The sequence below is a fragment of the Narcine bancroftii genome, chromosome 9, assembly GCF_036971445.1.
Source record: "Narcine bancroftii isolate sNarBan1 chromosome 9, sNarBan1.hap1, whole genome shotgun sequence".
Classification (NCBI taxonomy): domain Eukaryota; kingdom Metazoa; phylum Chordata; class Chondrichthyes; order Torpediniformes; family Narcinidae; genus Narcine; species Narcine bancroftii.
The window spans coordinates 66,859,417-66,884,405 of NC_091477.1; the positions used below are offsets into that span (position 1 = coordinate 66,859,417).

Genomic DNA, 24,989 nt, shown 5'->3' on the forward strand with positions numbered 1-24,989 from the left:
GCAAACAGCAATCAGATTCCTGAGAGAGAGAGAGAGAGAGAGAGAGAGAGGGAGGGAGGGAGGGAGGGAGGGAGGGAGGGAGGGAGGGAGGGAGAGAGAGAGAGAGAGAGAGAGAGAGAGAGAGAGAGTTGGAAGGGGCTCAGATGGAATACGAGGTGTTCCTCCAATTTGTGTGTGTGTAGTCTCAATCCTCAATCTGGCAGTGCATGGGACCATTGACTGACCTTGGAATGGGATGGAGAATTGAAATAGTTTGCAACTGGGAGATCACCATCATTACAGCAAACAGAATGGTGATGGTACTCAATGAATAGATCTCCCAGTCGGCATCTAGTCTCTCTAATGTAGATGAGGCCCCAACAGGAGCACTGGAAACAGTAGGTGACCCCTGCAGATGCACAAGTGAAGTGTTGCTTTGCCCCACCCTTGCAACCATCCGCAATTCCTTTCACCAACAATGTGATCTCAACACCAGACACATCTTCCCCTCTCCACCCTCCACAGGGATTGCTGCCTATGGGACTCCCTCATTCACTTATCTCTTCCCACTAATCGCCCCCTTGGTACCAACATCCATGACCACATAAAAGGCTACATAAGCCCCACACCTGCTCCCTCACCACCATTCAGGGCCTCCAACAAATTTCAGATTTCAAATTCATTGTCTGAGTACATACATGGCATCACGTACAATCCTGAGATGCTTTTTCGTGTTGTGAGGCAGAATTACCATTTATTGGTAGTGCAAAAAAGAACTATACACAATGTATACATATAAACAAATAAAGAAATTTAAACAAACTGACTGTACAATACAAAAAGGAAAACAAATCAATAAAGTGCATAAGTACGAGTCCTTAAATGAGTCCCTGATTGAGTTTGTCATTGAGGAGTCTGACGGTGGAGGGGTAGCAGCTGTTCCTGAACCTGGTGGTTCAGGTGTTGTGGCACCAACACCTCTTTCCTGATGGCAGCAGCAGTGAGAACAGAGTGTGTGCTGGGTGGGTGTGGATCCTTGATGATTGTAGCTGCTCTCTGATGGCAGCGTTCCCTGAAGATGTTCTTGATGGTGGGGAAAGGTTTGCCCGTGACGTCCTGGGTTGTATGCTCAGGGGTATTGGTATCCCCATACCAGACTGTGATGCAGCCAGTCAAGACATTTTCCACCACATATCTGTAGAAATTTGCCAAAGTTTCTGATGCCATACCAAACCTCCTGAGGATGTAGAGGCACTGATGTGCTTCCTTCATGATGCCATTTGTGTGCTGGGTCCAGGAAAGATCCTCCAAGATAGTGACTCCCAAGAACTTAAATTTGCTCACTCTCTCAACCTCTGATCTCCCAATGATCATTGGATCATAGACCTCTTCTTTTCCCTTCCTGAAGTTAACAATCAGCTCCTTGGTTTTGGTGACATTGAGTGCAAGGTTATTGTTAGAACATCATTCATCCAAGTTTTCAATCTCCCTTCTGACTCATCGCCCTTTTTATATAACCTGCTACCATGGTATTTTCAGCATGTTTATCAATGGTATTATTGTCATACCGAGCCACACAGTCATAGATGTAAAGTGAATAGAGCAGGGGGCTAAGAATGCAGACAAGTGATGCCCTGGTACTGATGGAGTTTGTGTCAGAGATGTTCTTATGAACCCCCACTGAGAAAATCCAGGATTCAATTACCCAGTGGGGTGTTGAGTCCCAGATCTTGGAGTTTGTTGGTAAATTTTGATGGGATGATGGTCTTCCAAAAGCTCTTTTGTGAGACTGGATTTAGACTGGGAGATCACTTCGTTGAGCACCTTAGCTCTTTCTGTTGTAGTAGCAGAGTTCTGCCAATAGCAACCCATTTCTATTCCCCACCCCATTCCCATGTCAACATGTCGTCCAGGTCCTCATGCACTGCCAGACTGAAACCACCTGCAAATAGGAGAAACAACACCTTATATTCCATCTGGGCACCATGCTACCAAATAGCATTAACATGAACATCTCTAGTTCCATTAATGCTTGACCCTCCCCTCACCGTCGCCCCTACCACTTCATATCTCTCTTTCCCTATACTGTTACTCCTTTCCTCCAGCTCTGGGTACAGAGCTCTGAGGCTCCAATAGCTCTGTGGTTGGAGAACTGGTTTGGTAATCCATGGTAGCAAATTTTTTCCTCACTGTGGCCTCATTTCTGTGAGGGGCCTTGGGCCAAGTGGCGACTCTGTCTTCCTTATGATAGACAATCATGAAACCTTTACCTTTACAGTAATCATAATGCCATTCGTTTCAAGTTAATTATGGAGAATGATAGGTCTGGGGCTTGGATTGAGATTCTAAATTGGAGAAAGGCCAATTTTGAGGAAATGAGAAGGGATCTAGAATGCATGGATTTGGATGTTGTTTTTTGGAAAGGATGTGCGAGGTAAGTGGAGGACCTTCAAAGGTGAAATTTTGAGAGTACCGAGTTTGTATATTCTTGTCAGGATCAAAGACAAGGTTAGCAGGCAGAGGGAACCAGGGTTTTCAAAGGATATTGAGCAACTGGTTCAGAAGAAGAGAGAGGAGTATTACAAGTAAAAGCAACATGCAGCAAATGAGGTACTTGAGGAGTATAACAAAAACTCAAGAAAGAAATTAGGAAGGCAAAAAAAAAAGACATGAGGTTATTTTGGCAGACAATGTGATAGAAAATCCTAAGAGTTTTTACAGGTATATTAAGAGCAAAAGGATTGTAAAGGACAAAATTGGTCCCCCTGAAGATCATAGTTGGCTTTGTATGGAACCGAGAGATTTTAAATGTTTTTTTTTCCATCCAGATTCACTTAGGAAATAGGCACAGTCAAGGGAAGTAAGGAAAACAAGCAGTGAGGTCATGGAACCGATACAGATTAAACAAGAGGAGGTGCTTGCTGTCTTAAAGTGAATAAGGGTGGATAAATCCCCATTGCCTGACAAGATATTCCCTCAGATATTGAGGGAGGCTGTGTTGAAGATCCAGGAGTTCTGGCAGAAATCTTTAAAATGTCCTTAGTCATGGATGTGGTTCTGGAAAATTGGAGGGTAGCTCATGTTGTTCCATTGTTTAAAAAAGGCTACAAAAGTAACCCTGGAAATGATAGGCTGGTGAATCTGATGTCAGTAGTAGGTAAATTATTGGAAGGTGTTCTACGAGATTGAATATACAATTATTTGGATAGCCAGAAACTGATTAGGGATAGTCAAACACAGATTTGTGCATGGTAGGTTATGTTTAACCAAACATAGAGTATTTCGAGGAGGTTTCCAGGAAAGTTGATGAAGGAAAAGCTGTGGCTGTTGTCTACATGAGAGGTCAGTCAGGAAGGGATTTATGGTGAAGTAGTGAACTGGATTCGACAATGGCTTGACAGGAGAAGTAAGGGAGTAGTGGTGGATGATTGCTTCTCAGACTGGAGGCCTGTGATTGGTCCTCAAGGTTTGGTACTGGGACATTGTTATTTGTTGTCTACATCAATGATCTGGATGATAATGTGGTAAATTGGATCAGCAGGTTGCAGATGACACTGTGATCAAGGCATTGTGGACAATGAAGAAGGTTTTCAGAACTTGCAGAGGGATCTAGACCAGCTGGAAAAATGGGCTGAAAAATGGCAGATGGAATTTAATGCAGACAAGTGTGAGGTTTTGCATTTTGTAAGTACAAACCAAGAAAGGACATTCATATAAATGGTGGGGCACTGAAAAATATGGTAAAACAGAGGGACCTTGGAATACAGAAATATAATTCCTTGAAAATGGCATCACAGGTGGATCGGGTTGTAAAGAGAGCTTTTGGCATAATGGCCTTCATAAATCAAAGTATTGAGTACAGCAGTTGGGATGTTATGATAAAGTTGTATAAGACATTGGTGAAGCCAAATTTGGAGTATTGTGTGGAAGCTTTGGTCACATAACTACAGAAAAGATATCAATAAGTTAGAAAGAGTGCAGAGAAGATTACTAGGATGTTGCCCAAATTTCAGGAACTGAGTTGCAGGGAAATGTTAAACAGATAGAATTTTATTCCCTGGAGTGTAGAAGATGAGGGGAGGATTGATAGAGGTATTTAAAATTATAAGGGGGATAGACAGAGTAAGTGTAGGCTTTTTCCACTGAGGGGTGGGTGAAATACAAACCAGAGGATATGGTTTAAGTGTGAAAGGGAAAAAGTTTAGGAGGAGCATGAGGGGGATCTTCTTTACACAGATAGTGGTGGGAGTGTGGAGCAGCTGCCAGCTGAACTGGTGAAAGCAGGCTCAATTTTAACATGTAAGAAGAATTTGGACAGGTTCATGGATGGGAGAGGTATGGAGCGCCATGGACTAGGTGCAGGTCAGTGGGACTAGGAAAAAAAAATGGTTCAGCACAGACTAGAAGGGCTGAAGGGGCCTGTTCTGTGGTGTAATGTTCTATGGTTCTATTTAACCCCCTCCCCCGATCAATTTTCAGCCTTATTCTCGTGACCACCTGTGCTGCTCCCCCCCACACCTTTTTACATCCTCCTCTCACCTTTTTTATTCAGATACCTGCCTTTTTTTTGCTCGTCCATTGATGAAGGGATCAGGCCTGAAACATTTGTTATATACCTTTGCCTCCGTTTGATGTTGCGAGACCTGCTGAGTTTCTCCATCACATTTTGGTATTGAATGAAAGGACTTTGATTGCTTTTGTAGTAACTTACCACTATCACTAATCTCACTCTGGGCTTATTCCCTTGACAAGAGGTCAAAATCAGTCATCAAATGAATGTCAATAAAAGGCACTGCAGATGATGGAATCTGGGGCAAAAAAAAACTTGGAAGAACTCAGCATGTCAGGGAGCTTTTATCAAGGGAGATGCATAGCCTCCACGTTGGTGAAATGATGAAGAAGGCGCGCCACCGGCTGGACTTTGTGAGGTGTCTGAGATGGTTCGGTATGTCACCAAGGACTCTTGAAAACTTCTACAGGTGTACCATGGAGAGCATTCTGGCTAATTGCATCACTGCCTGGTACAGAGGTGCCAACTCTAAGGACAACAATGAACTCCAGAGGGTTATGAACTCGGCCTGCGACATCACCAGCACCAGACTTCACTCCATCGAGGTCATCTACACAAGGCAGCGTTAGCAGCCTCTATCCTCAAAGACCCCACTACCCAGGCCATGCCCTCTTCACTCTGCTACCATCAAGGACAAGGTACAGGAGCCAAAAGACGAGCACTCAGCGGCACAAGGACAGCTTCTTCCCCGCTGCCATCAGATTCCTGAATAATCAATGAATCGGAGACACGGCCTGACTTTAACATTTTGTGCACTATTTTTATTTATTTTTGTAAGGTGGTTTATATGAAGGTTTTCACTGTGATGCTGTCACAAAGCAACAAATTTCATGACTTGCTCATGACAGTAAATCCTGATTCTGGTTCTGACATTTCAGAAGGAACCCCTGTTTTGGGATGAGTAGGGAGAGAAACGACAGTTAGTATTTAAGAGATGGACTGGGATCAGTGGGTGGACCAGGTTAGAATGAAGGACAATGGAGCCATGAAATGGAGTTGGGAGCAAGTGGAAGGGGGAAACAGGCAAAGTAAACAAAAGGAAGGAAATTAAGAGTGTGGGGTTGTGGACTAGATGGAGACAGTTTCTGAAGAAAGGAGTAAAACACAAAAGTCTGCAGACCCCGTGGTTGAAGTAAAAACACAATGGTGGAGAAACTAAGCAGATCAGACAGTGTCCTTTATGTAGGAAAGATAAAGGTATACAACCAACGTCTCGCAATTGACCCCTTAGGTATGATCAAAATGTAGGCAGATGCCTGAATAAAATGGTGGTGGGGGGTGGGTGCAGAGGGGCAGGGAGGGGAGCACAGTTCGACAGGCAAGAAGTAATAGGTGGATAAGGGAAGGAGGGCACCACAGCAAATGGGGGGAAGGGGTTGGTGGTGGGGGGATAGATTTATGAATGAAGAGGGAAGGGGTGGAGGTGGAGGGAATGAGACAGAGGGGTAAGGAAGAGAAGGAGAATGAGGAGTGGTCTATCAGAAACCAGAGAACCTGAAGAACGGAGACAGCTGGAGCCAAAGGACAAGTCAAAGGACTGACGGGACCATCGATGGGGGTGGTGGGTAGGGGGGTTGGAAGGAAAATAATGAGGTAATGGGACTGAGGTTAGATAGAAGAGGGTGAGTGTTGGAACCTGGGAGGATGAAGAGGAGAGAGAAGGGACTGAGGTGGAACAGTCTACATTCTGTCTTCAGCAAATGAGGGTAAAGCCATGAAGAGCTTTACAGTGCCATCTGTGAAGCCCAGACGATGCTGCAATTGTTGCTGGGATCTTCAATCAATCTCTCCAACCTGAAAATAGTCCTACAACAGTTTCAACAGCATGTGAACTATGCCACCAGAGAAGAGAACATCACGGATCAGATGTACAATCACCGTCCCTGGTGTACAGACTGCCTGCAGAGCAAAGTAGGTCAGTTCGCGGGGAGATCAGGACGTGGTCGGGGGGTGGGGAGGGGGGAAATAGCAGCACTGCAAGTCTGCTTTGAGACCATGGAGTGGAGCTTTGTCAGGGAGGCGGCCACCTGCAATAGTCATGTAAACATAGAGGAGAACACGAGCTCAATGCCTGGCTACATCAGCAAGTACCTTGAGGATATCAACGAGATTAAATGCTTCTCAACCAGGGCTAACCAAAAACCATGGTTGGATGCAAAGGTCCGGGCCCTTCTTAGAGTTCGTGATGCTGCCTTCAGGACAGGGGACAGGATGGCACTAAGATCAGCCAGGGTTGAACTCTCCTGTGCAATCCAGAGGCAAAGTGCGGGTACAGCTATGTGACACCTGCGATACGAGGTATCAAGTCTATAACGGATCACAAGCTAGCCTTTAAAAATAAGGATAATGACTCCTCCTTTCCAGACAGATTGAACATCTTTTATGTACGGTATGATGATAAGGACAGGATAACACCAAAGAAAGCTTCACGTCCCCCTGATGAATAGGCCCCATACTTAGCGACAGCCGAGGTGAGGAGAATCCTATCCAAGGTGAACCAGCATAAGGCAACAGGACCACACAAGGTACTTGGTCAGATACTGGAGGACTTTGCAGGCCATCTGATGGAGGTCCTTACAGGCATCTTCAGCACCTCACTGTAGCAGTTCATTGTTACTGCAGGGTTCAAGACAGCCACCATTCGAGAGGGCGACACTAATAGGCCTCAATGACTACTCCCCTGTGGCACTGACCTCCACCTTTATGAAATGCTTCAAGTGTCTGGTGATGGAACGCTTCAAAGCACACCTCCCAGAGTCACTGGATCCATTTCAATTCACCTCTAGAAGAAACCATTCCATTGACAATGTTATATCTTTTTCACTTCACTCTGTCCTGGCCCACCTGGAGAATGACGCCTCATACACCAGGCTGCTGCTCATTGACTTCAGCTTGGCTTTTAATATGATCAATCCCCAGAGGCTGTTGGAGAAGCTGTCATCGCTGGGATTCAACATCACTCTCTGTAATTGGATCCTGGACTTCCTAATGGAAAGACCACAATTTGTCTGGGTCGATACAGGACGTTGAGCACCATCACGCTAAACACTGGGGGACCTCAGGGCCATTTGTTCAGCCCGCTCCTGTTCACAGTACTGACCCATGTTTTCATTGCCAGATCCAACTTCAACAGTTTCATCAAGTTTGCAGATGACACAACAGTCGTCGGCCTCATCAGCAACAATGACGAGCCGCATGACAGAGAAGAGGTGGAAAATCTCGTGAAATGATGCGAGAGGAACAACCTTAGTCTCAACATGGACAAGACAAAGGAGATGATTGTGGACTTCAGGAGGACCAAGAATGACCACCCTCCACTGCACATCAACAACTCTGCAGTAGAGAATGAGGAGAGCACCAAGTTCCTTGGAGTTCACTAAACTAGTGACCTATCATGGACACTCAACGTCAGGAAAGCACAAAAGCGACTGTACTTCCTGCCAAGACTGAAGTGGGCAAGGCTATCGGGCACTATTATGTCAACCTTCTTTAGGATCTCTATCGAGAGCATCCTGGCCGGCTGCATCATAGTGTGTTACAGCTGCTGCTGAGAAATGGATCGGAGGTCAATCCGCTGATCAGAGATCACTGAAGTCTCCCTCAACCACCATCGATGTGATCTACTGGAATTGTTGTGTGAAGAGGGTGCATAAAATTATTGAAGACCCCTTCCACCCTGCACACAGCATCTTTCATCTTCTCCCATCGGGTAAGAGATACAGGAGTATCAGAGCCACCACCACCAGGCTGAGGAACAGCTTCTTCCCATGGGCAGTGAGAATGCTGAACGACCAAAGGAACTGCTCCCACTAACCATTGGTACTAGGAACTTCCTCTCATTCACCTGGCCCTGCTCCAACTGTTCGAGAAGTTCTTTCTCATGAAAATGAAATTTATTTTCCATATCTACTAACTTGTTTAGAAGGACAGCAATCTGCAAAAAATCAGTATCATACAGGTCTGCACAGGTTTTTACAAAACAATATATATTTATTTATTTGTATAGCTAAAATACTTGTCCTGTGTATGCATTGCTCGTCTGTATGTGTGTTATATCAGGTTGTGTGTCTGCATGTTTTGCATCGAGGACCAGAAAATACTGTTTCATCGGGTTGTACAATAAGATGGCAATTAACTTGATGAGATATCTATGGAATTTGTTGCCATGGACCGCTGTGGAGTCCAAGTCATTGGGTATATTTAAGACAGAGTTTGATAGAATCTTGATTAGCAAGGAAATCGAGTTAACAGGAGAATGGAGTTGAAAAAAACAATAAAGGAATGACACAGTGGATGGGCTGAATAGCCTAGTTTAGCTCCAAGACCCTCTGATCTCACGATGAATTTCAGGATATTTCAATCAATGTAAAAATAGGTCTTTAAATTAAGTCCTGGAGTGAACTTATCTAATTCATGACAAGCATGTGAATAAAATGAAGTCAGCTCACTATTTCAATTGGTTTACACTGCCACTAATGAGATTTGTATGTTACCCACCTTACAGATTGCTGCCCTTCAAAAGAAGATAGTAGACATGGAAACTAAGTCTCACGTTTGTGAGAAGGAACTTCTTGAACAATTGGAGCATGGCCGGGTGAATGAGAGGAAGTTCCTGGACAACAACTGCAACCTGGAAAAGAAGCTGCAACGGGCCCTGGAAGAGGGGGATAAGTTGATGTTGAAGATTCGTGTCATGGAAGGCCGTATCATCGGACTTGAAGCTGAACTGAATAAAGTGGAGACTGCCAAGAGGGATGCAGAATTCAGGTTGGAGAGCTTGCACTCTATGTTGCAGAAAACTTTAGGAATTGGACGATCCGACTGGAGCCCATCACGGCAGAGACCACACTCCCCCAGTAAAGGTACCAAAGCCAAATAGGTTACTTTAGCTGCTCATTACTATTACCGTATTTATGAATATGCCAATCGCTGGATCCTGGGTTTAATTGTTCCTGAACACTGATTTTTCTCTTTGCCTAATTTACCCTAGCACTCTGGTGTTCTTTTATATTTTGAAAATGTGCCTAATAAAATCTTTTCCAGCGAAGCACAAAAACTGAAGACGTTGGAATCTTCAGGAAACAAAGATAAAATAGAACAAAGCAAGGGAATCATGGGAACACCATGGTGGAGTTCATTCAAGAGCCTAATGGCTGCAGGGAAGAAACTGTCTTTAAGCCTGTCAGTGTGGAAGTTCACACTTTTGAGCCTTCTCCCCAGTGGGAGGAGGAAGAGAGGGTGTCCAGGATGTGATGTATCCTTCAGTGATGTTGGCTGTCTTTCCAAGGCAATGGGCAATGGGAAATGGAGACTATAGAAGGGAAGGAAAGTTGTGTGATGCTCTGAGCTGCATTCATCACCTTCTGCTGTTTCTTCCATTCTTGAACAGAGCAGCTCCCTCCCACACTGCAATGTATCCAGCTCTTTGAGCAAGCATTTTGGACCCTGGGGTTTAGAGAGGGAGGCACGGAGTCTAAGAGCAAAGAAATCACAACAAATCTTTGTTAAATGTGGGTTTGCCCAATTAATGGAAGGAGGTAACATTTTGGAGAAGGTATATATGAGATACCAGGAATGAAAAGATTCTGTTGTCTGGATCAACTGGAGAATTCAAGAGGGATTTAAGATGATAATGTTACGGAGTCCAGACCACCCCAAAACCCAGCAGGAAAAGATATGCACCACAACACAAAGGGGTACTTAAACAAAAGTGGTTTTTAATTATATTTGAACAAGAAAACAGAATTAAACTTTAACTTATTACTATCAATTTATTTAACCTACTTAATCCATCTTCTAATATTAAGCACAGGTGTGTGTAATGTGTATATAGGCTTAGAAAAGTTCTTTCGATCACAGTCCAATCTCACTGGTTGCAGACAATTCTTGTACTGTGCACAAGTTCACCAGGCTTTGGTGCTTAACAGGCAAATGGTTACCATTCAGGAGGGTTCTGGTTGGTTTTCTGAGAGAGATTTGTTTTGTTCCAGGACATCCGCACCTGATTCCTTTCCAATCAGTCTTGCTGATGAAACTTGCCCTCTTCAGGGTTCTCCAGATGATTCTCTTTCTTTCAGGTCACCTTTCAGACAGCTAGTCTTCTCCTTTGACCAGGCAGTCTTCCAAAGTTTGCCAGCTTGTCCCTATGCAACTGAAGTCTGTGTCTCTCCTCCCTCAGCTCCCTCCCTCTCTGAGAGCAAAACTGTTCTCCTCTGCCTGCAAAGATTACAAGCTCTCCCAGGCACACTGCTGAATGTTGCTACCTTGTTGCTTTCTGCAAATCAGTATTCTGTAAAAGTCCTGCAAAAATTCTGTGTTTTAAAATGTTTGTGTCCAACTTGCTCTAACAATCCCTCCTAAACCACCTCTAAATACTCTGTCACAATAAATAATCTGGAACATGGTGAATTGAGATGAACTGGTCAAGAACAAAGGGGACGGGGGATAGAGTGAAGGAGGTTGGCAAGTAAACCAAAAGTGATATAGGGAGAAGTGTTATTACATCTCATGTGGGAGGATCTCAGCTCAGTAGATGAAAGAAACATAGAGGCAATTTTAATTATATTCTAATGGAAATGGTAAATTAATTATAAAGGAGAATTTGAAGGATTGTGGGGAGAGGGTGTGGCAGTGAAGCTAACTAGATGGAGATGGTGTGAACAACAGGCCAAGCAACCACTTTCTGTGCTGGAAATGGTATTTGCTTCCTCTTCTGTGATTAATTAGATTCTTTGTGTTCTGGAACACCAGGATTTGACAACACTTTTACCACGACCACCACTGATGGATGGAGCAACCGAGTTCCACAAGCTGGATCTTCCAGTCACAGCCGCTTTGTCTCACCTTACCGCTCTCTGTCACCTTCCCGAGGCGAGCAGAATGTAGGAGACTTCAATCCTGACATGATTGAAAGTGCCCTGAAAGATTGCCTGCAGGAACTTTGCGACACACAAAAGCACAGGGTCAAGTATCTCAGAAATCACGTGTACTCAACTGCTTTAACTCTGCTAAATAAATTGATCTGCACGTCTGTGTGAGACGTGCAGGTGATCCCAAGACAGCAATATCCATATAGACATAGATTTATACAACATGAAAACAGGTTCTTCGGCTCAACTCATCTTGGCCAAATAGCTGATCCCGTATGCCTGTGTTTGGTCCCTCCAAACCTTTCCTAACCAAGCACCTGCCCAAATGCTTTTTAAACATTTCAGTTGTACCTAGCTCTACAGCTTGCAAAGTTAGCTCATTCCATCCCCTTCATGAAAATGTTACCCCTCAAATCCTCTTGTAATTTCTTTAAAAATTTAGACATACAGCTTGGTAACAGGTCATTTCAGCCCATGGGTCTGTATCACCCAATTAACCTACTCTCCTCATACGTTTTGAATGGTGGAAAGAAACCAAAGCCCCCGGGAAATGGTTTGGGGACAGGGGAGAATGTACAAACTCTTTAAAGACAGGGCGGGATTTGAACCCAAGCCCAGTCCCAATCACTGGCATTGTAAAGGCAATGCTCTAACCACTACACCAATCATGCCACCCCAATCTTTCCCTTCTCACCTTAAATCTATGGCCCCTATTTTGGACTAACCTACCCGGGAAAAAGACAGTGACCATTCACCTTATCCCTGCCCCACATAATTTTATATAGCTCTGTAAGGTTACCCCTTAGCTTCCTGAGTTCAAGAGAGAAAAATCACAGAAATGCTGGAGGAAGACAGCAGGTCTCACAGAGTCCATAGGAGATAAAGATACATTTCAGTCTGAAACACCAATTATTTATATATTTACCTCCTATGGACTCTACAAGACTTGCAGTCTTCCTCCAGGATTTCTGTGTGTTTTTACTGCAATCGCAGCATCTGTAGACTTTTGTGCTTCACTCCAGGGAGAACAATCCCGGTCTATCTCACTTCTCCTTGTAGCTCAAGCCCTCCAACCCACCAACGTGCTTGTGAATCTTTTCTGGACTCTTTCCAGCTTAATGATGTCCTTGCTATAATTGAGAGACCAGAAATGCACACAGATAGAGCTTCACTGCTGTCTTGTACAAGAATTATACACCGTTAAGTGAGACAATACGTCCAGGCAACAGCTATAGAAATCAACAAAGTCCCTTTGCAAGCCTTGATCATCCAGCCTGTCACTGGGCAAACTTGCTTTCCAAGTAGAGTGAAGTGTTGGCAGCCTGTCACTGGGCAAACTTGCTTTCCAAGTAGAGTGAAGTGTTGGTATCTGTTCAGAAGAAGAGATCAGAAAGGAATCCTTGCAAGCATTCAGAGAGGGCAAGTCCCTTCAAAAAGTCCTCACTATCAATAAAATAAGAAAACAAAAATCAAAAATAAATAAAAGGGAAGAGACATTTCCCTTAAGTGGAACTCAAGTGCTCAATATTCAGGGAATTATTAGAACACAGAACAAACTGTATACCAGAGTAGAAGCCCTTCAGCCCTCAATGTTTTGCCAACCCATATATTCCTTCCTAAAAAGAAGTACTAAACTCTCTCTTCAGTTACAAACTAGCAATTAGTTTTTTGGGGACGAAAGAGACTTTGTTAGCACTAACACAGTAACAGAAATGGAAAATTCACCAGACAATGGTAAATTCAAAATAATAATTTTTTTATTTGACTATTAATAATATCACATTTCTTACTTATCTCTAAATCTACTTAACTCTAAAGTTAACCCCACAATGCGCAAATGTAAATGTGTGTGTGTGTGTGTGTGTGTGTGTGCGTGTGTGTATGTGTGTGTGTGTGTGTGTGTGTGAGTGAATAATTAAAGTCTCACTCTGAAAAGTCAATCTTTAAAACTTCAGCATCATTTTAGTCGTGCTTGAAGGTCTTAAATTCTCAGTTCAAAAATAATTTAAAAGTGCTTTTAAACATCATATCTTCAGGCCTCTTTACTCACAATTATGTTTTCCACACAAAGAAGCTGCGCTCTTCTCAGAGACTGCGAATAAGGCTATTTTCTTCCATGATGAATTCACAAACCCAGACAAGGGTTAAACAAATGTGGTTACCTTCTTCCATGATGAAGTCACAAACCAGACAAGGGTTAAATGAAGTGTCCACATAAAAACAGACCCAGTAGAGATCTGTCCTCTTTTCCAAAGAGACAGCAAATGGTTTTCCTTATTTCAAAAGCCACTGATACTGTGTTCCCCTTTTCCAAGGAGTAACACACTACAACAGCACCAATTCTGGTTACTGTAACTCATCCTATTTTTAACAAAGTTTTAACCCCAGTATCACAGGAGGTTTGACTTCTGTACTCTCCAAAATGAACTCTTCCAAAAACTGAACTCAAAATGTCTGAATATGGTAATATATTTCTCCAAATCATGTGACTGTTACATCAACACTGAGATGAGTCCCAATTCCTGGGAACCACATGACCATTAGTTTTATTTCTACCTAAATTATGTTCCTTTTTCAAAACCATTCCATATCCATAACAACATCTGACCTCATCTCTGTTCCAGTGGTTTTGATTAAGAACAGATGGCTTTCTCAGCAGTTGTTGAATAATTAAGCCCCACTTTAAATCCATTAGTTCTGTCTTTCCAAGACACATCGACTCCAAGAATGAACACTCTTCTCAGAAAACAATGGTTCTCTATAAATGTGCTGTGACCTGTGTGTGACCCTGTACCAACCCACAGCTATCTTACTAAGAATACAGATACAATACTTAAACTCTATAATTTACTTTACCAAGACATTTTTATAAAAGAAATATAGTTTAACACTAAATTAAAAGTTAACACAAATCTGTTACACTACCCTATAACCCTCTATTATTCATTCATCCATGTGCATGTCTAAAAATCTCTTAAATGCCCCAATCCCCAGCAAGGCATTCCAGGCACCCATAACTCTCTGTGTAAAAAACCCACCCCTGATCTTGCCCCTAATCTTCCCTCCAGAACTATGTTGAAATATTATTATTTCAACATAATGCTGTAGGCAAACAGACCTGTCAGTTTTGGCCATGCCAAGATCTCCAATCAGTGTGTAACATGAATGATCAATTAATTTTATTTTCTCAGCATGTTGGTGGAATAATTAGGTTCATCCAGACCAATGCAATATTCCCTGCTCTTCATTGGATGTGTCACAGGACCTCTTACATGGATAGGAATACCCCAATGAGGATGGCAGAGTTTGGCTATTAAATTGCTTTTTAATTAAAAAAAATAGATTTAGAGATGCAGAAAGGTAACTGGCCCTTCTAGCCCATGAAGCTATTCTGCCCAAATACACCCATGTGGCCATTCAACCTACCAACCCTGCACGTCTTCTAAATGTGAGAGGAAACTGGAGCACCCGGGGGATGCCCATGCAGGTCATGAGGAGAACGTACAGACTCCTTAAAGACAGCAGTGGAATAGCTATGCTAACCACACTACCCATCAGTAAGAAAAACAATCAGCCATTCCCTCAAAACTGCATTCAAAGGATATGAGTATAAAAAAAAAGGATAAGTTGCCCATCCTTAATTAGCCTCAATACACTACCCTTCTGAACTATTTCAGTTAGTGTTATTTTGGTTTGGTGTAACTAATTGGCAGGTTTACCCTGTAATGTGGGATAATAGCATAGAGAATCAAAGATGAATTGATGAGCTTGTTGAGGCGTGGAGGAAAATAAGGAACATGCAAATAATGGGGTTGCTGGCATGGGACCAATGCGCTGAATGGGCTCAACCTTGACATAATGTGAAACAACTTCATGTTTATGTGCTGTAGTCTGGATTCTGGTATGGGCCAGATTAAATAAAGTGAGCAGATTTCCCACTTTGAAGAACATTGGTTGCACTTCTGTCATGTTCTGACCACTGACCAGTCAGGCTCGTGCTTCACAGAGCATCCATGGCCAGGTGGGAAGAGGTTTGAAGACTTATTATTCAATTCCTAATTTAGGATGAGGCTCACATTCAGCTAACGAACCTGGCCCAGAAGCTGAAGCAGATGGACGCAGTACAGGATCGAGTGAACGCATATGCTCAGCAGCTCCAGAAATCCTTGGCTGAGACAGAGGAAGGTGGGTGAAATGGCATGTTACATTTGTTAGGGTTGTAGTGGTGCTCCATGAAAATCAAAGGTGGAAATGCATTGGCTAACAGAGAATGATGCATATACAAAATGAATCTATGTGTATATCACTTTTGTGTGGAAATAACAATGCATGCTCCATCCATGGGAACAATGTTCTGGTTTTAACCTGCCCTGGCCCATCCTATTACAGAACAACAATCTTTCCTTATACTCCAACACACTTGTAACAAAAGCCAACATGCTACCATCATATTAACTTGAAGTTAATGTCCATGTTTCTTGCACTATTTTATTTATTTTTGTAAGGTGGTTTATATAACTCTTTGCACTGTGATTTGGCAACAAAACAACAACTTTCGTGACATGTTCGTGACAATAAATTCTGAATCTGGCTTGCAGTGTTCCATGTATCAGCATATCTGATCCCTCTTGTGCACCAGTATCTATCATTTTTTTAACCATTTAACAAACTATTCTGTTTTCAGTCCAGCTGTCCTGATGTAAATAACCTCCCCACATTACACTCATTTTGTTCCCTTGCTGTTCACTGGATGAATGTCCCTGTCCTTTCCCCTGTCAGGACAGCTGGGCTGCCTTCTAATCTGTGCATTCTCTATTAATATCAGCTTCTTGAGCAGAAAAGACCCATTTCTTTCTGATCGCGACATCCTGAACTGTGCTGATAGGTAACTGCTAATCTCAAGATGTAACATGTGCAGCTGCACCCACCCACCCACCTATCTTTTCCCCATAACCTCTAACTTCCCTACAACGCAAAGATATATCTAATACAATATTTAATGAGGCAGCAACTCCTCTGCTTTTGCCCAGACAGAGAATTCTACAAATCTATCACTAGTTGACAGAAACAGTTCTTAAACCTACTCCCTTGAATCTTGACCCACTTACCAATGGAAATAACTTTCCAGCCTCCATTTCAGAATTTCATGTGTTTCATCTTATTCTCTCTCATTCTTCTGAATTCCAATGAGTACAGTCCCAGGTGCCTCAGTCTCTCCTCACAGGCTAACTCCCTTCATCTCTGGAATTGTCCTGGTGGATGAACCTCCTCTGCACGGCCTCCAAAACCGCTACTTCTCCAATGACTCCTGAAGTGTACAATCACAACTGGAATCTTCAGAATTTTGGATGATCACCTTAGAAGTTTTCACCATCGCTTCTCTCATCCTCCTTTACACCTTAGAATTTACACAGCTACATGGATAGGAAAGGTTGAGAAGGATATGGGCAAATAGAATTGGCATGCATACACATTGTCCATACCTGCTGCTTTGCCACTTTTCAGTTGTTCGATTGCCTTATATGTCTCATCCAGGGTGAGGACCTCATCCAGCTCTAGCCTTAGGGGCTGTTGAGGGAGATGAGACATATAAGGCAATCGAACAACTGAAAAGTGGCAAAGCAGCAGGTATGGATGGAATCCCCCCAGAGGTCTGGAAGGCTGGCGGCAAAACCCTGCATGCCAAACTGCATGAGTTTTTCAAGCTTTGTTGGGACCAAAGAAAACTGCCTCAGGATCTTCGTGATGCCACCATCAACACCCTGTACAAAAACAAAGGCGAGAAATCAGACTGCTCAAACTACAGGGGAATCACGTTGCTCTCCATTGCAGGCAAAATCTTCGCTAGGATTCTACTAAATAGAATAATACCTAGTGTCGCCGAGAATATTCTCCCAGAATCACAGTGCGGCTTTCGCGCAAACAGAGGAACTACTGACATGGTCTTTGCCCTCAGACAGCTCCAAGAAAAGTGCAGAGAACAAAACAAAGGACTCTACATCACCTTTGTTGACCTCACCAAAGCCTTCGACACCGTGAGCAGGAAAGGGCTTTGGCAAATACTAGAGCGCATCGGATGTCCCCCAAAGTTCCTCAACATGATTATCCAACTGCACGAAAACCAACAAGGTCGGGTCAGATACAGCAATGAGCTCTCTGAACCCTTCTCCATTAACAATGGCGTGAAGCAAGGCTGTGTTCTGGCACCAACCCTCTTTTCAATCTTCTTCAGCATGATGCTGAACCAAGCCATGAAAGACCCCAACAATGAAGACGCTGTTTACATGCGGTACCGCACGGATGGCAGTCTCTTCAATCTGAGGCGCCTGCAAGCTCACACCAAGACACAAGAGCAACTTGTCCGTGAACTACTCTTTGCAGACGATGCCTCTTTAGTTGCCCATTCAGAGCCAGCTCTTCAGCGCTTGACATCCTGCTTTGCGGAAACTGCCAAAATGTTTGGCCTGGAAGTCAGCCTGAAGAAAACTGAGGTCCTCCATCAGCCAGCTCCCCACCATGACTACCAGCCCCCCCACATCTCCATCGGGCACACAAAACTCAAAACGGTCAACCAGTTTACCTATCTCGGCTGCACCATTTCATCAGATGCAAGGATCGACAATGAGATAGACAACAGACTCGCCAAGGCAAATAGCGCCTTTGGAAGACTACACAAAAGAGTCTGGAAAAACAACCAACTGAAAAACCTCACAAAGATAAGCGTATACAGAGCCGTTGTCATACCCACACTCCTGTTCGGTTCCGAATCATGGGTCCTCTACCGGCATCACCTACGGCTCCTAGAACGCTTCCATCAGCGTTGTCTCCGCTCCATCCTCAACATCCATTGGAGCGCTTTCATCCCTAACGTCGAAGTACTCGAGATGGCAGAGGCCGACAGCATCAAGTCCACGCTGCTGAAGATCCAGCTGCGCTGGGTGTGTCACGTCTCCAGAATGGAGGACCATCGCCTTCCCAAGATCATGTTATATGGCGAGCTCTCCACTGGCCACCATGACAGAGGTGCACCAAAGAAAAGGTACAAGGACTGCCTAAAGAAATCTCTTGGTGCCTGCCACATTGACCACCGCCAGTGGGCTGATAGCGCCTCAAACCGTGCATCTTGGCGCCTCACAGTTTGGCGGGCAGCAACCTCCTTTGAAGAAGACCGCAGAGCCCACCTCACTGACAAAAGGCAAAGGAGGAAAAACCCAACACCCAACCCCAACCAACCAATTTTCCCCTGCAGCCGCTGCAACCATGTCTGCCTGTCCCGCATCGGACTTGTCAGCCACAAACGAGCCTGCAGCTGATGTGGACTTTTACCCCCCCCATAAATCTTCGTCCGCGAAGCCAAGCCAAAGAAGCATACACATTGTGGCTGGCATGGATGAATTGAGCCAAAGTGACTGTTTCTGAATCTATGCATGTTGGATTTTAGATGGCATTTAGTTCCATAAATAGAACTGCTCTTTGTTGGTATTAAGTTTCTCATTCATTTTAAATAGTTTCCCACCTGTTCTACAGGAAAGATTAATATAAAATATTCCTTTCTTGCCATGGTCTTATTCCCATTATTATTTCTACTTCCTCCACAGCTAAATGTTTTTTTATCTTTTGACACACCTTACACAAAGGTAAAAGTGTCTATTCTGTTATCTATTTCTTTGAAGTTTATTCTCTTTTTATTCCCTGCAACTTTACTCTTTTTTATTCCATCAATTAAATTTGTTTCCAAGAATCCTGAAAACTCGAAAAAGTGTAACCACTCCCTTTCAATCTAATATTATTAAGCTCTTGAGTTACCTGGAGAAGGATCACTTTTCCCAAGGTGAATTTAGTTCTTTCATGTATATTTTCCTTAAAGGGAAATAAAAGAAACTGTGGAAGTCTGAAATAAAGACAAAAACAAAATGGTGGAAACACCCAGCAGGCCAGGCAGCATCTGCGGAAAGAGAAACCGTAAATATTTCTGGGCTGGGATTCTTTCCTGAAACTGAGAACTGAGCAGAACTAAATTTCCAGCATTTTCTGTTTCTCTTTGTCTTACATGTCCCTCTATTTTTTTTCTCTCTCTGCAAAGTTTTTAACATAACTTCTCAAGCTTCTTCTCCCAAAGCACTCATTCCTCATCAATCAGCTGGATTTTATTTCAATGCTGAATTAATGTGTTACTTTCAAACATGTCAAGTCAAAATTGTATAAAATTGTGATCACTTTCCATTAGAGGATCCCTGTATCAGCTGGAGTAATTAACCTTGCTGCATTTCACAGAATAGGATATGAAGGAACCTGTCCCAACATCACTTTTATATTGAAAATGTCCCAATTCCATTTTATGTATATGTCTTTCAAACTTCAGGTTTGATTTCCCCAGTCTTATAAATTTAAACCTCCCATAATTATTGTGTTATCTTTTTGACAAGATATTCTTGATTAATACTTTGCCCAAGAGAATGGCTGTTGCCCGTCAACTTCTTCCACTAAGGTTTCTTGTTCTCTCCTATCTCCACTGTGCCATTTGACCTTTCAGCCATCATGTTCATATGGCTAATAATGCAGTACTCCTCTTTACATTTCTAATGGAAATAACTTTCCAGACTCCACTTACATGGGAAAAGGCCATTCAGCCCACTAAGTCCATGCCGACCAGAGAGCAACCTTTCTGTATTCACACCGATTTCCAACATCGAGCTCAGATCCTTCAATGCTAGGTCATTCAAGAGTTCAATTAGACCAGTGGTTCTCAACCTTTTTCTTTCTACCCACATCCCACTTTAAGTAACCCCTATGCCATCGGTGCTCTGTGATTAGTAAGGGATTGCTTAAGGTGAGATATATGGGTGGGAAGGGAAGGTTGAGAATCACTGCTCTAGAAATATTTTGCTTGAGAAAAACTGTCATTACCCCATTTCCTTTAGAGTTAGGAAACCGTGCACATAACGAGTCAATTAGGTACAATTAAAATAGTGGTTTTCAATTTTTTTCTTTCCATTCACATACCACCTTAAGCAATCCCTTACTAATCGCAGAGCACATATGGCATAAGGAATACTTAAAGTGGTATGTGAGTGGAAAGATAAAGGTTGAGAACCACTTCTTAAATGCTGGCAGTTGTCCACCAGTGCTCACATGGTAATGAGATATGGAAGGAATCAAGGGATCTGATCAGAGAACAGAAACATGGAGCTGAAGTAAAGGAAGAGTATGCTGGAGTGGTTGAATGGCTAATTCCTGCTCTATTCCATAAAGATCTGATGACTACTGGAGTCTCAGATGAAAGTGTTTGATGACAGGTGGCAAGTTGCCCATGAAGTCGCAATTTTAAAAAATTTCCCTGCTTTGCCTGAAAGGGAAACGTGGATTAGATGGGCAGCTGAGTGAAGCACAAACTGCACTCAGGCAGCAAGAAGAGACCATCAAGCGTGGGGAGCGAGAGAGGAAGTTCTTGGCTGAACAAGTGGCCACTTTGGAGCAGATTCTTCAGTCATCTGAAAGGGAAAAGCGAGTTCATCAGGTAAGGGCTAAGATAGCCTTCAACCAACACAGATCTGATGCTTCAGTGTATTCAGCCCAATATTCATATTAGGTTAGCGTATTGGTTAACATGATGCTCCCAGAGCACCACCAGCCCAGGTTGGAATCCTGAGTTTGTACATTCTCCCCTTGTTTTCCATCAGATGCTCCAGTTTCTTCAGACCCTCCAAAAACAAACAGGGTTTGGCACATTTGGACATCACTGGCCCGTGGGCTGGAAGCTCGTGTTACCGTGGTGTATCTCTAAATTTTAAAAAATTAAACTTAAAAATTATTGCCCACGTGTTCAAACAGTAATTCCAGGTTTTCAATATCAACCTCTTTCTTTGGCTTGGCTTCGCAGACGAAGATTTATGGAGGGGTAAAGTCCACGTCAACAGCAGGCTCGTTTGCGGCTGACAAGTCTGATGCGGGACAGGTAGACACAGTTGCAGCGGTTGCAAGGGAAAATTGGTTGGTTGGGGTTGGGTTTTTCCCCCTTTGTCTTTTGACAGTGAGGTGGGCTCTGCGGTCTTCTTCAAAGGAGGTTGCTGCCCGCCAAACTGTGAGGCACCAAGATGCACGGTTTGAGGCGATATCAGCCCACTGGCGGTGGTCAATGTGGCAGGCACCAAGAGCTTTCTTTAGGCAGTCCTTGTACCTCTTCTTTGGTGCACCTCTGTCTCGGTGGCCAATGGAGAGCTCGCCATATAACACGATCTTGGGAAGGCGATGGTCCTCCATTCTGGAGACGTGACCTATCCAGCGCAGTTGGATATTCAGCAGCGTGGATTCGATGCTGTCTGCCTCTGCCATCTCGAGTACTTCGATGTTGGAGATGAAGTCGCTCCAATGAATGTTGAGGATGGAGCGGAGACAACGCTGGTGGAAGCGTTCTAGGAGCCGTAGGTGATGCTGGTAAAGGACCCATGATTTGGAGCCGAACAAGAGTGTGGGTATGACAACGGATCTGTATACGCTAATCTTTGTGAGGTTTTTCAGTTGGTTGTTTTTCCAGACTCTTTTGTGTAGTCTTCCAAAGGCGCTATTTGCCTTGGCGAGTCTGTTGTCTATCTTGTTGTCGATCCTTGCATCCGATGAAATTGTGCAGCCGAGATAGGTAAACTGGTTGACCGTTTTGAGTTTTGTGTGCCCGATGGAGATGTGGGGGGGCTGATAGTCATGGTGGGGAGCTGGCTGATGGAGGACCTCAGTTTTCTTCAGGCTGACTTCTAGGCCAAACATCAATATCAACCAATAAGTTGGAAAATGATACAGTAAGTTGTGAAGACACAGTGAATTAGATAATATGTCATATGAAGTTGATAGAGCTAGGACTTTTATCCTTGGAGCGATGGAGGATGAGGAGTGACTTAATAATAGGGGTATATAAAATTATGAGAGACACTGATAAATTGGACATCCAGCACCTTTTTTTCCCAGGGCAGTAATGTTCAATGCTAGAGGACATTTGCTTAAGGTGAATGGAGGGAAGTTAAGGGAGAGTTTTCAGAGGGAAGTTTTATTTCTACAGAGAGCGAAGAGTTACTGGAATGCATGGCTGAAGCTGGTTGTGGAGACGGGTACACTTTAAAGTCTCTTCGATAAGCACATGGATGTAAGAAAATAGAGGGGCGAATCGAGAAAGGTGAAAAGTTTTAAAGAGGTTGATATAGGCCATCACGATACTGTGGGCTGAAGGGTCTGAACTATGCTGTAATGTTCCAAGTTGGTTTAACAAATCCTCTTAGGCAGAGGAGTGTACTGGGGGCCATCAGAAATCAGGTCAATATTTGTTTTGGATATGCAGAAAGTTGAGGTAGGAAAAAATGTACGTCAGTAAGTACAACAGAACATGTTTATGAAGCTAATATTAATCAATTGAGGTAATAAATTCATCCTTTAACTGTGTCGTTTTCAACAGGAGAGTTTAACAAGCAGATTTGGCAGTCGGTTTATTTTTCTTCGTCTCAAACGAGAATTTCCTGTAGCTGTCCAGTAGGCAGCTGAGTGATAAACCATCGGTTCATTGCCTTGGTGTCCTGCTTCTCATTATTGTCCATACTGTTCAGAGGATTCACAGATATGAACCCTGCAGGGGACATTTAGACTGGATGGCTCTCACCTCGAGCCCCAAGGCTGGCAAGTGAATGTCAAAAAGGAGGGCAGTTGAAGGAGAAAGAGGGGTTAATTTTCACAATAATGACTGTCCTGAGAATGTAGCCATGGGACCTGCATTCTTGAAATGCACATGCTTGATGTAACCAATGTCCTTCTTTACAGAAAAAGATTAACAAGCTGAAGATGAATGAGACTAAGCTGGAGACGGACAAACGCAAGTTAAAAGACATGCTGGAAGCATCTGAGAACCGTGCCACCAGGCTGGAGCTAATGCGCCACTCGCTCAAGGGGGAGCTGCAGAGAGTGCAGCTGACCCTGAATGACCATGAGAAGGAGGCACGGGTCAATCAAGACTGCATCGAGGCGCTTCAGCGCCAGGTGGCCGACAGTGAGACGAAGGCTGCCTCTCTCCAGCTCACCGCAGATCGTCTGTCAAAGGCACTAGCTTGAGCAGAAGGAAGTGAGAACATTCTGAAGGACAAGGTGCAGAATTTGTCATTGACTCTGTCCAATACAAGTGTTGGGAATACTCTGATGCAGAACCGCATGTCCCAGCTTCATAAAGCACTAACCTCCAGTGAACAAGACCGACGAGTGCTTCAGGTAAATTCCTTGGGTTAAGAGTAAAGCTGGGATACAGTTCTGATCCTTGTAGAATGGTCAGATTCCAAGCTGATATGGCAAAAGTGAAACCACCCGGGGTGGGGTGATCTAAACTTGGAAAAATTAGTTCATTGCATGAGGTTGAAGCCTATCCAGGACAAATATCATGTGTTGTTCTTCAGATTCAGACCTATCCAGACAATGGATAAGGCCAAGGATAGACATGTCATTGGAGGAATTATTTGGAATGAGATGGTTATTGATTAAAAAGTATTTTAATTTCTGCTTGTCCCAAGCCTTCTCTCCTTTCTTTTATTTTTGAGTGCACTGTCCTGTTCACTCAGCACTCTGATTTGCATCAGCCTTCTTTTCAACTTTACCAGAATTTCAAAATTATCCTCTTCCTGTTGCAATCACCCAACAGCCTCCTTCTCCTGATCTCCCCCAACTCTCCACATGCCACAGCTCTCATTGCCATGATTACTTGTTGTCCAAGCCTCTCCAGCTTGATCTCCTCCTTTAAGATATTTTTGTTTTCAATCCATCTCTAACCAAGTATTTGGTCACTTGCTTTGAATCATCATCAGGTTTTTGCCAAAGAATCTCTCTCCAGAGCTCCAAGCAATCGCTTCCTCTATGAGAGAAGTTGCTCTTTCTGCTGGCCTGCCTGTCATTTCACTCGTCTATGAAACATGGCCTTGTCCAAATCACTCTCACTGATCAATAGTGACTTCAACTCAAAAGCAGTTAATTGACAATAAAAACTTTTTTTTAAGTTCTGAGATTTTAGCATATCTTATATCCCTCCTTCCAATCACATGAGAAAGCATTTGAGTTTAGTGTAATGGTTAACGCAACGTTATTACAGCACCAGAGACCTAGGTTCAGATACATTCCTCTCTGTAAGGAGTTTGTAGGTTCCCCCTGTGACCTGCGAGGGCTTCCTTTGGGTGCTCCTGTTTCCTCCCACCCTTCAAGAGGTTTGGTAGCTTAATTAGGTGTAATTGGATGGCATGGTTTCCTGAGCCAGAGGACCTTTTAATGTCCTTCTGTAGCGGCGCTATGGTGGCACTACAACTCCCAGATGGCATTGAACCGGCTAGGTGATGTCAGTGTATGATGATGATGTCAGTATGTGTTGGCCGCATGATTTGGGTTTTTAAGAGGGTTGTACGAGTTCTGAAGAGTAAATCCATTTGATTAATTCAAATAAAAAAACACCTTGCGTGGTTACTTCATTGTGTCCCCTATAATTCCAGTCTCCACACTGCAGCATTAATTGAAATTAATTAAAAAATTAAATGATCATACTTTGGCAAAAACTCAGTGGG

General features: G+C 43.5%; 1 protein-coding gene across 1 annotated transcript in view; it reads left to right on the forward strand.

The window, feature by feature from the left end:
• LOC138742224 (rootletin-like) overlaps window positions 1-24,891 on the forward strand; it is a 375,547-nt gene extending 350,656 nt beyond the window's left edge. Inside the window, exons 27-31 of the mRNA XM_069896335.1 lie at window positions 9,054-9,411; window positions 11,300-11,511; window positions 15,483-15,603; window positions 20,772-20,935; window positions 23,218-24,891. Of these exons, the coding sequence (XP_069752436.1) occupies window positions 9,054-9,411; window positions 11,300-11,511; window positions 15,483-15,603; window positions 20,772-20,935; window positions 23,218-23,505 (1,143 nt within the window). The 3' untranslated portion in view covers window positions 23,506-24,891. The remainder of the gene's footprint in view (window positions 1-9,053; window positions 9,412-11,299; window positions 11,512-15,482; window positions 15,604-20,771; window positions 20,936-23,217) is intronic.
• The last annotated feature ends 98 nt before the right edge of the window (window positions 24,892-24,989 follow it).